Source organism: Hydra vulgaris, chromosome 11 (assembly GCF_038396675.1).
Source record: "Hydra vulgaris chromosome 11, alternate assembly HydraT2T_AEP".
In the NCBI taxonomy this organism is placed as follows: Eukaryota; Metazoa; Cnidaria; class Hydrozoa; order Anthoathecata; family Hydridae; genus Hydra; species Hydra vulgaris.
Window position 1 is genome coordinate 13,091,484 of NC_088930.1, and position 13,517 is coordinate 13,105,000.

The window sequence follows — 13,517 nt, forward strand, 5'->3', positions numbered from 1 at the left end:
GAATTTTTGAAGGTGACTAGTGACTAGTCACAGTAAAAGGATGTGACTAGTCACAGTAAAAGGATGAGACTTAATTGAATGATGAGTAACACAAGAATGAATTTAAGTAGATAGACGCTAGCTCTTTAGAGCAGTGTCCATTATAGCATTTGTAGAAAAAAGAACGAAAAGCAACATTAAGACAATGTGATAATGGTTAGAGGTTGGCTGCAAAAGCAGTTCCAACTATGTTTACAATGCGTTTTTGCACTGTGTCAAAATCCGCATTGTATTGATCCGCCCAAGATATGGCACCAGTATTCCATACCAGGACCAATTTGAGATTTATAGAGATAAAGAATAGAATCCTAAGAAAGAAAGTGGCAAGCATAATAAAGAAAGTGGCAAGTACAATAAAGAATTGCAACCTTAGCAGATGCTAAATTGGCAATTGATTTGATAAATGGTTTCCAAGAAAGATTAAAAGTAATAGTTAATCCTAGAAGATAAAGGGTAGATCACTCATCAAATACATTACTGTTCATAAATATAGGAAGATCTAGACTATTGCAATAATGATTAGCCATAAAAAATTTGAGTTTTATCTGAGTTAAAGTTCATTAGCCAGTAAGAGCCCCACACTGACACCGAAGTGAGATCCTTTTAAGCTCAAATGCCTCCTCCAAGCAATTAGAGAGTGTTCTTATTGAGACAAAATTAAATGATAATATTATCAGCGAACAATGCCACCTTAGGTGTGAAAATTTTAGGGAGAAAGTAAATTTAAAAAAGTATAGGGTCAAGGATTGAACTTTGAAGAATCCCTGAAGTTACAGAATATAAAGAAGTGTGCAGTCCATTGAGGACAACTTTTATACTATGAATTAGGTAACATCTTTTAGAATATTTATAATATTCTAAAAGATGTTACCTGATACACCTTAAGAGGAGAGCTTATGGAGAAGACCAGCATGCCAAACTTTATCAAAAGCTTTAAAAATGTCGAGAGCCTTAGCCTCTCCACATCTATTTAATGCACAATAAAATCCTCCTGTTATTACCGTTAACAAACCAGCAGTAGAACAAGAAGATCAAAATCCATATTGATGATTAGAAAGTAAGTTATTAGATTCAAGATAAGAGATTAAGTGTTTGTTAATTAAAGACTCAAAAACCTTGCTCATGATAGTAAAAAGACTAATGGGACTCCAGAATTTTCGAAAATAGAGATAACAGATGCTTCTTTCCAGCAGGCTGAAAAACAAGACTCTGATAGGCACTTGTTAAATAGTTTTGAAAGTATAGACAACAGCTCTAGAGCTCACTTCTGCAAGACTATAACAGGTATGTTGTCTGGACCATAAGCTGTAGAAAAGTCTAAGCAGGAAATCACTTTAGATACAGAAGCTGGAGTAATACGAATGTCAGGCTATGGATTACCCTGTTTGTTGGTTATATCAGGTAGAACGATCAAATCAAGATTTATATTCTGTATTTCTATATATATATATACATCAAGATCTTCATCTATATATATATATATATATATATATATATATATATATATATATATATATATATATATATATATATATATATATATATATATATATATATATATATATATATATATATATATATATCAAAACAGCTGTGGTCGAGTTGTAAAGAAAAAAAATAGCATGGTCATTTACAGCGTGCGATCACATGCCATTCCTGTCCAAGTCTGCTATAGGACAGTGAATGTAACAGCGCTCCTTGCATGTTTTTCCTATTTGTAAGTCGATGTATGTAAACAGTAAAAAAATAAAAATAAAATCATTCAGAATGTGTTTTTTTTATTCAAAAAAATTATAATTGTTCCAGTCTATTAAGTTGTGCTTTTGTGGTTTTTTAAAAAACAATAGAATTTAATTAGTTTCCTCAGTTAAATATAATGGTTTTTAAATAAAGTTTATTTAATTTTGTTAATTTTAAAGACAAAGAGTCATTTAGAGGCATTTTTTTAACACAAATGATAAATTCAAATGTCAAACTATAGGAATATATATATATATATATATATATATATATATATATATATATATATATATGTATGTATGTATGTATGTATTTCTATAGTATTTTTTAACAATATTTTCAAATTAAATCTCAACCACCTGTGTTAGTTGACTGGATAGGTAAAAATGGTTTCACTCTGAAAAAAAAATTTTAAAACCAATTTTTAAGGTCATTCAAAATGGTTTTTTAAAAAGGTCCCCGCTGTTTCTCCTTCCGTAGGTTCATCAGGAATAAGATTATTCCTGATGAACCTACAGAAGGAGAAACAGCGTGTCAAAGACAAAATTAGAAATTTGTTTTTACTAATTAATTATTACTCTGTACTTTAAAAACATTGAGCACTCTATTTGTAGAATACACAAACATATATATATATATATATATATATATATATATATATATATATATATATGTATGTATATATATGTATATATATGTATATATATGTATATATATATATATATATATATATATATGTATATATATATATATATATATATATATATATATATATATATATATATATATATATATATATATATATATATGTATATATATATATATATATATATATATATATATATATATACATATATGTACATATGTACATATATGCACATATGTACATATATATAAATATATATACATATTTATATATATATATATATATATATATATATATATATATATATATATATATATATATATATATATATATATATATATATATATATATAAAGTTATTTTACATGAATTTAGAATTGGTCGGAAAGTTATGTTTTTGAAAAAGTTGATACATAATGGAATCAAGGTTTAGTCCAAATGCTTACTTAAATGCTGCTTACTTTTTTAAACGCCTGATGGTGGAATCAAAAAACGAGAAATCTTTCAAACTGCCCCCAGAAATAACTACTATGTCAGAGAGAAAGTGCATCATATTTTTAGATGAAATATTTTTAGAAAAACCTGTAAGTGCAACTTCTTTTGCAATTTTTTTAGGTAATGTTGTTGAAGCACTAGTAGCTAATTTAATTTTGTCTGCTAAATAGTCGGAATCCTGGCAGCAAGAGAACTCATTTTGTTCTGATAATAAAAGCTTAGTTTTCTAAGTTTGATCCTCTTGTCACTCAGTTAATGTTAAATATCACATATCTTCTTAGTTCTATCTTTTTTTTATCTTTTGGCAATATCCTAAATCTTTTGGCAATATCCTAAATCTTTTGAACCAAGAGTCATTTTACATTTCGTTATTTGATCTTTTAAAAATTTATCTGAATTTTATGAACCTAGGTTGTTTTTGTGTTTCTTTTTTAAAATAGAGCAAATATCAGGTTTTCCAATCCAAAAAACTTTCTTAGCACCTTTTTTAAAGATGCTTTTAGTTAATTCTGCTGTGTTGCCTTTTTTATTTTTATATTTTTTCAAAGTTGCCCGTTTTTCAACTAGATCATTTATTAGTTTCCTTGAACACATATAATATCTATTGAATTTTTGTCTAATTTCTTTAAAACTTTTTAATGTAAAATCATATCAGAGGCAAAGTGAAAAGATTCGAGTTAAGAAATTGATATAGGTAAAATTAAAATTTGGTCAAAAATAAAAAAGCATTAATTATATATTATTTAGCAGGTGCCTGAGTTATTAAGATTCAATTTAGATTTTATAATTTCTGTTTTTCAAACAAAATTGAATTACATGGTTAGTATAATCGATGAATTTTTAACCAAATCAATGTTTTAATCATACCGGTAATGAAAATTAAGAATAACTTTCTCATTTGTGCAAACAGTGTTTCTGAAAGTTTCTATACCACTTTTTTATCTTTAAATAAAAATGTCTTTGACAGTGATCTTAAGATTTTTGGTGGCATCTTCACTTTTTTTGAAATCTACTTTTGATTTTTGATTTTAAAGTAAGGGTAGTACATGGCAAATTATAATTCAAAAAATATTGTTAACTTTAGTAAAAGTATGGCACATTTTTCATTATTTTCTAATTATTTTAGAATATATTTTCTAATTTATTTAGAATATATATTAGAATAAATTTTATATAATAGTTTGAAAAATAAAGATTGTTGTTATTTTTGATAGACTTGAGTTATTTTCGATCGCAAGCACGATTCTATTTAAATGCTCTTAATAATTATACAAACTTAGTGCGTTTTAAGCTATTTTTCTTGGTCTACATTGATATATACTTTTTAATGTAAACTTCTCAACCAATTCCAAATTAATATTAAAGAAAAAATGACAGAAAAAAATGACAGAAATATACAGTTAAAAATATAAAATTAAAATATGCAGTTAAAAAAAGCAAAGAAAGTATAGTTACTAGATTTCTCACCTGAAAATTCAAATCATACTTAAATAAAATCATTTCATTCTTTTTTTATGAATAATATTATGCGTTATGTTAAAACAACAAAATACATTTAATTTAAAATTATTTAAATAAGAATATATAAAATCAAATTAATAAAAATTAACACCTTGAGTATAACAACTTACTTTAAAATGTCACATAGCATGCAAACAATAACTTCGTAGCAATTATTAACTGCAATTAATTCCTGACATTTCCAGAAAACATCAGTGAATAATTGAAAATCTATTAAATGCTTAAACTACATTAAAGAAAATTACTATAAATATATATATATATATATATATATATATATATATATATATATATATATATATATATATATATATATATATATATATATATATATATATATATATATATATATATATGTATATATATATATATGTATATATATATATATATGTATATATATATATATATATATGTATATATATATATGTATATATATATATGTATATGTATATATATATATATATATATATATATATATATATATATATATATATATATATATATATATATATATATATATATATATATATATATATACAATCCTCGGAATTAGGAAAAATGAGGTCGGCAATAATTTGACAACCTCAATCTTTTTGAGGTCACTATCAGGTTGGCAAAAATTATTTGATACAAAGGTCTAACCATAAAACATAGAAACAAGGTCGTCAATTTTTTGCCGATCTCAAATACTTCAGGTCAGCAGTTAGGTTGGCATTGCCGAATGACGACCCTGATTCCGAGGGTTGTATGTATGTATGTATATATATATATATATATATATATATATATATATATATATATATATATATATATATATATATATATATATATATATATATATATGGGTAATTCCATTTTTAACTTACGTTACATGGAAAATAAGGTAAAAAAATTGCTTCAACTTTTAGGCCAGATTTCTGCAAATCAGTTAAGTGGTTTGTAATAAAAACTTTCACAAGATGTTGAGAATTCTATACCAATTAAAAAATATATATAATAATTTAATAGAGGTAACCAGCTAAGGAAAATAAACATGTTTTTTTGATACTTTATATTTAAACTAACATTATACCACTTACGTTACCGAGCGATTATTATAGTGGAATTTTATATCTATTATTAAGAGATTTTTTTAGAGTTATGTAGCAAAAGAATTGCTAAAGTCATTCATTAAAAGTTATATAAAAGAACTCATACATTAAAAGTTCTTAACATAGGCAATTTTTAAAAACTGGAGACACTCATCCTTAGTGATTTTTCATAACATTTATGATAATTATCAAATCAAAAACAGTTTTTCTGCAAGACCAAGAGCAACTTTAAAAATTTACTTTAGTATAACAACTTTATTAAAACTTATTTGAGTCAATTATATAAAAAAATCTTCTTGTCAAAATTCTACTTACACTTCTTATGTTAATGCATATTGCCTTTTGGGCCATTCGCCATTATGTTGAATTTTTAAAATGCTGCTCAGTATTTACAATTAAATCTTTTAAAATATTTTTGACGTAAAAACTGCTATTACAGTTTAGGAGGGAGAGGGGGTGCAGGTATATGTGATTGTTTGTGACAGAAGGAAAGGGGTTAAAAATCGACAAATATAAGGTGTCGTACTTTATAGACGACCCCCCTTAAACCTTAACAAAAATATTAACCTTAATTTGGTTAATATTTTTGTTTAATGAAAACATAAATATTAACCAAATTAGAATATACTTTAAAATAAAAATGATTTTATCCTTTATTTATTTCAAATGCGTTACGGTGAAATTTTTTCCGCTTTGATCTGACCATAAAAGTAGTGGGATTCAGAGATACCTTTCACTTTTTTTGCTTGCTGGATAATTTGTGATATTTGCAGGGTACATTTATGCACTGACATTCTTCCTCTGACATGCACTGATCTTCCTCAGACAAGTATAGAACTTTAATATTTATGTCTTGAAGATAATTCACAAAATCATTTGCTGATTGGATTTCAATTTTTCTTGACTTTACTTTGTTGGTTGCAAGGCGCTCAACAGTAGCCCAAATGCCATTGATAACCCCTTGCCAAAAAAATGCCTAAATATTATTTTATTAAATTTCTTTTCAAGATGCATTATTGCGCTCATCACAACTTTATTTTTAAACTTAGAGACGTAGCATTATCACTAAAAATTTGAATTTCTTGTGTATTAAATAAAATAAACTCCAATAACTTATCCAAATTTGCAAGTAAAGGAGGTCTTTGTGTGATCCAGAGAGTCAGATGCATTGGTGAAAGTTTTGAGATTTTTTTGCCAGATTGCTGCAGTGAAAAGAGAAATTTGATTTTGACCATAATGTGCAGCTTGAGGCTCACTCTGACAAAAACACTTAAAATTTTCTGCATAATCAATCTGAATAGTAGCAACATTCGATGATAGATTTATGGTTTTAGTAATGCTTAGTTTAAAACATTTAGATTAGTTACCCTTGATACTGGCATGAGTTGTGAATTTTTTTTCTCATACTCACAATGTGAGTTATCAATTCTTTAACACCTCCAAACTTTTTAACTTTTTCAATTACAGTATAACACTTTTTATCTGATTTCTGTCATTGGTATCAACTTGTTTCAAATTCTAGTGGTTCAACGGTGGTCAAGTATTGCTGGAAAAACTTCAAATCTTTACATTTGTCATTTGTTGTAGAAACAGTAGCATTTGTTGTAGAAACAATCATTTAATGAGTCCTTACAAACAAAATTTTGAGACATTTCCTTACTAGTTTTAACGTTTGCCAACATTAAAAGATCAACTTTCACTGAGAAATCCACAGCAAATCGCATGTTTTCATGGTAAGTACAAACGTATATGTTATGAGGTAACTTTGTAATAGACATTTATTGGTCATAAAACCTGCTTAATCCAATCTTGATATCCAAATTATCATGTTTAAAAAGCTGGTACATTTCTTTCAGGGTTAAAAGAAGATGATAAACTTGGATCTTAACCTTTTTTCCATTCTGAATTACTGAGACAAAGTCCTTAACATTTGGAGACAGTAGGCTAATGTCATCTTCGAAGTAGAACTTTTTGACGCTATTTAATGGAAGAGTCGTTTCTTTGTTGAACCACTCATTCAGCAACGTGACTAGGACTTCGTAACATTTTGCAGAATCTTTAGGCGAAGTTTTTTCAACTTTCTTGAGGAATTTTCCTTTTGTTTGAACATTCATAATGGTAGAAAAGTTCATTGTTTTTGCAGAATTTTTTTTTTTGAGTCGATACTTTTGGATTCTTTATTTTTTCTCTTTCTTTAATTTTTTTTTCCGGATCTTGTTTTATTCCTTGAGGATGAGCTTTTTGGTGATCGGCATTCAAAATTTTTTCCCGTTCTAAATCATGCTGTCGATAAGCAGCTTAATAAATTTTAATAGTCTGTTTAGAACTTTTTGCCATTTAAAAATGAAAGAAATTTTTTGGTAACCTTTTGCTTAAATAACTTTTATTTTATTTATTAAAACTTATTGGTATATAGAGATTTGAAAACTCCTTAGGGAACTGTGATGAAAAAGAATTTTCTTCTTTTTAAACAATTGTATCTTTTAAAAACATATTTTTAAGTTATTTTAAACCCCTTGGGAGATGCAATGAAAAACGTAAGTGTTTGTTTTGTAAGCAGCGAAAAAGCGCCAGAACTTTGGTAAATGGATGTAATTTTAACTTACGTTTCACAAATTCAAAATTAAAATGTGCTTTAACTAAGCATCGTTATTCAAAACTTAAAATGTAAAAACTTAACATTTAATATTATAAAAACAATTTAATTTTTTTAACTAATAAGTCAAAAGGAAAAAAAAACTTTATCATGTTTTTGTCAACTTATATTACATGAAAATTGCAAAGGTTCTTTAGTTATTATCTTGAAATATATATATTTTTCAATGTATGAAATCCAACCAACAACAAGTTGAACATGTTGGCTCTATTTTCACATTAAATTAATTCGGATTATGCAGATAAATTCATAAGTAAAATAACATTTTACAATGATACTTTTTTTATCATGCAACAATGAGAAAAACCATAACTTTTTGAAGCATAACAATGACATAAATAATTTAATTTTGGTACTAAAGATATACTTAAAATAAACTTTTATGTGTCTACATTAAAATTCATGTGCTAAAATTTGACAAAAAAGAGAATAAAATTTGACTAATTTTTAATTTTCTGCCTTGGAATTGCCCATATATATATATATATATATATATATATATATATATATATATATATATATATATATATATATATATATATATATATATATATATATATATATATATATATATATATATATATATATATATATATATATGTATACATATATATATGTATATATATATATGTATACATATATATATATATATATATATATGTATACATATATATATATATATATATATATATATATATATATATATATATATATATATATATATATATATATATATATATATATATATATATATATATATATAAATGACTTATTATCTTATTCTAATAATATTTCTGATATAGACAATTTGTTAAAGTAAATTCATTTAAACTCTGTTAAAAGTCATTTTAACAGAGACTTCATTTTGCATAGGATCACAAAATGCAATGCAATTTTTACATAATTTTATATTTTTAATAATAGTGAGATTAAAGAGATTAAATTCAATGATCAAATTTGTTTCATGAACCAGTTTTATTAGCTTTATCCAAAAAGACAATATCACATTAAACTTAAATTTCAAAACATACTTTTGAATTGCATAGAGTTCTGCTTTAGCTTTTTTTTAAAATGTTTTTGTTTTTAAATGTAGTGAATCAAGTTTGTTCAAACCTATTCTCAGTAAATTTAAATACTGTGCAACTGGCTAAAAAATTTTTTTACTAGTTTCTAATATGCCATTTATTTGGTAAAATAAAACATAAAAATAATTATATGTAATCCATTTTTACCCATATTTTTTGTTTTGGTATTTAGCATTTGGTCGAATAGTTTGCAATATTTGGTGAAAAGATTTGTCAGAATCGGCCTATTACTGAATAGTTACTGAATATTCTTTTTTTTATGTATTCACCTCTCAAAGGCTGAGGGGGCCTCAGCAGTCAAGATTTTAACTGCTCTCGTGATTTTAATTGTTATAACAACCTTTTCTCAACCATTTAACTTCATTATTTGCATTATACTTTTTTAATGTAATGCAAATAGGCCAAATCAGACCAAAATAAATAACTTCCATTGGCATGATGAGCATTGATGAATGGTACTAGTATCTCCTTAATACCTCTTTAGGTTCAAACTTGCTGTTTTTACAAAATTTAAAGCTTACCAGAGCTTGTCTCTGTCACTGGAGTAGTAAGTTCTGTTTCTATTGATTGTCAAGTGCAGCAGGGTAAAGGAAGACTTGTCATTAAGGATGACAAATATATATATATATATATATATATATATATATATATATATATATATATATATATAACATAAATCTTTCAAGCACCCATCATAAAAGAAAGGCAGAAAAGAGGTAATAATAGTTTAATTAAATAATTTAATAAAAGCATTAAGTACTTATTTTTATGGAATCTGAGACCCCTTTTAAAGCCTTTTTAGAGTAGGCCAGAGCCAGGTACCCTAACCCCACCCATCTCTCCTCTGTGAGAGGTGCTTAAAAAAATTACCAGTAATTAAAAGATAATTATATATAAGTTATTGTATTTCTAAAAATAAAAATCATTACGATTTTATTTTGATGTGTCAAATAATCAGTAGATTTATCAAATATACAATTATGCAAATGATTTTGAGTTGCAAAATCCCTTACAAATAAAATTCATTGAATAATTAGGAAAACCATTAAACAATTTATATCACAACTATTTTTATCATTTGATTGATTGATGCTTAAATGTAAATTGTTTCAAAGTTATTAAGCAGTAATATTATAATAAATATTGTGCAAAAGTGAAAACAATGACAAGCCATATAAAAAACACAACTTTAAGTAGATAACATACCCGTCCATCCGTGTTCACAAAAGTTTTTCATAGTTTTAAATCCAAAAGTTAAATTATTGGATACTTTTACCTTAATTTGAGCCTGGCATATATTAACAGAGAGTGACACTCCATCAAATTTCACAGCACAAGAAGTACTGCGGCCCAAATTATTTTCCTATAATAGCCCCAGATATATAGATATTTTTAATACTGATAAAGTTCACCATACTGATTTTCTCTATAAGCTCTCTCCTTACGGTGTATCAGGTGAGACCTTTAAAATTATTGAATCCTTCCTTACCAATTGTAGTATAAAATTGTCCTCAATATATAGCACTCTTCTTCATTTCCTGTAACTTCAGGGGTTCCTCAAACTTTTATCCTTGGCCCTATAATTTTTTTAATTTACATTAATGATCTCCCAGAATTTTCCACATCTAAGATGGCATTGTTCGCTGTTGATACTACCATATATTCTTGTCTTGATAAAAAGTCAACACCTAATTGCTTAGAGGGGACATTTAAGCTTGAAAACGATCTCACTTCTACTACAGCATGGGACTCTAAGTGGCTACTGAACTTTAACTCAGACAAAACTCAATTTTTTTCAGCTAATCATTATTGCAATAATCTAGATCGTCCTATATTTATGAATGGTAATGTACTTGATGAGTCATACCCCTTCGTCTTCTAGGATTAACACTTACTTCTAATCTTTCTTGGAAACCATAAATCAAAATTAGCATCTGCTAAGGTTGCATCTAGCATCTGATAAGGTTGTATAGAGTGGATCTTCAAATGATGCTTTCTTTTTCACATAAGGTGCAAAAACCCATTGTAAACATAGTTAGAACCTGCGCGTGCAGTCAACCTTCAATTTGTGCTATCTACTAAAACTCATTCTTGTGTTACTCATCATTCAATCAAGCCTCATCCTTATATTGTTCCTATGTGCTCCAAAAATTCTTATTTGTCTAGTTTTTTTCCTCAAACAGCAGTTCTTTGTAATTTGATCCCTTCATCTAATTTTCGTGCTTCATATAACTTGCAATCTTTTAAGTTGTCTGTTAATTATTATCTTGCTCTATAAACTTTATCTTTTCCTTCCAGTAACTTTCAACGCTAATAGTGGTCGCTTGCAGTCTTGTTGGAAGTGAAGATGTTAAAAAAATAAATATTTATGTATTATTTCTCAATGAATGAATTTAACACAGGTTAAAAATTTTGAATATTTTTTTTTGTGTGTATGTGGAGATGTAAGGAGATGCAAAATTCATCTCCTAACATCTTTAAACACACGCGAAAAGTCTTTATAATCTATTTTTAGATAGTAATTCTTGAAATTCGGAGTTAATTTATCATATACAATACATTAATGGGTAAAAGTAAACACTTCAAAATAAAAATTTTTTTTTCAAGTGTCTGCACTCAAACCCATTATTCAGCATCCATTATACATAACATAAAGATGAAATAAATTTAGCATAAAAGATACAATTCCCTTTGAGTTGATGACATACTTGTTCACTAAATATGTATGACGATCTACAAGACATCTCTTTGAAAAATAAAAAAACAATTATCACTCAACTCACTTTATATAAAAATGAAAATTAATGTTAAAAAGTAATAAACTAACCTTCAACATAAATAATGTATAAAATATTCATAGGTTAAATACAAAAATATTTTTAAAAAAATGTAATTAAAACTCTTACGGAATGTTTATCTGTTAGTAAGTTAAAAATCTTGATTAACTTTATATCCATCTGATTTTTAATCTCCATATTGATTTATAATTCATCAATATACTATTTTGCAATTTTACATTCTTTTTAACAAATAAATATTTAAATAATATATCTATATCTATCTATTTATCTATCGATCTATATATATATATATATATATATATATATATATATATATATATATATATATATATATATATATATATATATATATATATATATATATATAAATATATATATATATATATATATATATATATATATATATATATATATATATATATATATAAATATATATATATATATATATATATATATATATATATATATATATATATATAAATGTTTAGCAAAAAAAAATTTTAACAAATATGAGTAAAAAATTAATTAAATGAAAAAATTAGTTATGATATATGAAAGGCCTTCTGTGTTAGAGAAAAACTTAAAATATTTGTTAAAATTTAACTAATATATATATTTTACTTATCTTAGTTTGAATAGTTTTTCTTTTGTTACCTGAAACTTTTACTCATATATATATATATATATATATATATATATATATATATATATATATATATATATATATATATATATATATATATATATATACATATATATATATATATATATATATATATATATATATAATGTTAGTGTGTTCTACAAATAGAGTGCTTAATGTTCTTAAGGAACAGAGCAACAATAAATATGTGTGTGTGTATATATATATATATATATATATATATATATATATATATATATATATATATATATATATATATATATATATATATATATATATATATATATATATATATATATATATATATTTCGAACATCGCATTAGCAATAAATTTGTAAAAATTTTAATAAAAATCACAATATTTTTTATTCTTGACATGTTTCGTAGTCTTACTACATTTTCAAAAGATTTAACTTACAATTAAAACTCTGGTAAATAAATTTAAAACTGAAGACAATACAGAGAAAAATTAACGGACAAATAAACTTGTTACAAACCAATTAAAAATTATATTACAATATAAAAAATTATATTATATTATATTGTAATATAATTTTTAATTGGTTTGTAACAAGTTTATTTGTCCGATAATTTTTCTCTGTATTGTCTTCAGTTTTTAAATTTATTTACCAGAGTTTTAATTGTAAATTAAATCTTTTGAAAATGAAAGATGTCAAGAATAAAAAATATTGTGATTTTTATTAAAATATATATGTATAAATATATATATATATATATATATATATATATATATATATATATATATATATATATATATAT

At 24.8% G+C, this 13,517-nt stretch overlaps 1 protein-coding gene across 5 annotated transcripts in view; it reads right to left on the bottom strand.

Moving 5' to 3' along the window:
- The window catches only part of LOC101239648 (cilia- and flagella-associated protein 69), an 81,068-nt gene that overhangs the window by 61,453 nt on the left and 6,098 nt on the right, over positions 1-13,517 (bottom strand). For 3 of the 5 annotated variants that reach the window (XR_010641779.1, XM_065810154.1, XM_065810153.1), the window contains exons 1-3: positions 12,179-12,311; positions 11,956-12,018; positions 4,551-4,660 (exon numbers count right to left, since the gene is read on the bottom strand). The exons of 1 other annotated variant lie outside the window; for it this stretch is intronic. Coding sequence is in view for 3 of the 4 variants with exons in the window: in XM_065810154.1 (XP_065666226.1) it covers positions 4,551-4,660; positions 11,956-12,018; positions 12,179-12,247 (242 nt within the window). In the remaining variant the exon portion in view is untranslated. Of the gene's footprint in view, positions 1-4,550; positions 4,661-11,955; positions 12,019-12,178; positions 12,312-13,517 lie in introns of those variants that run through there. One more of the 5 variants, XM_065810155.1, reaches the window with a different exon arrangement.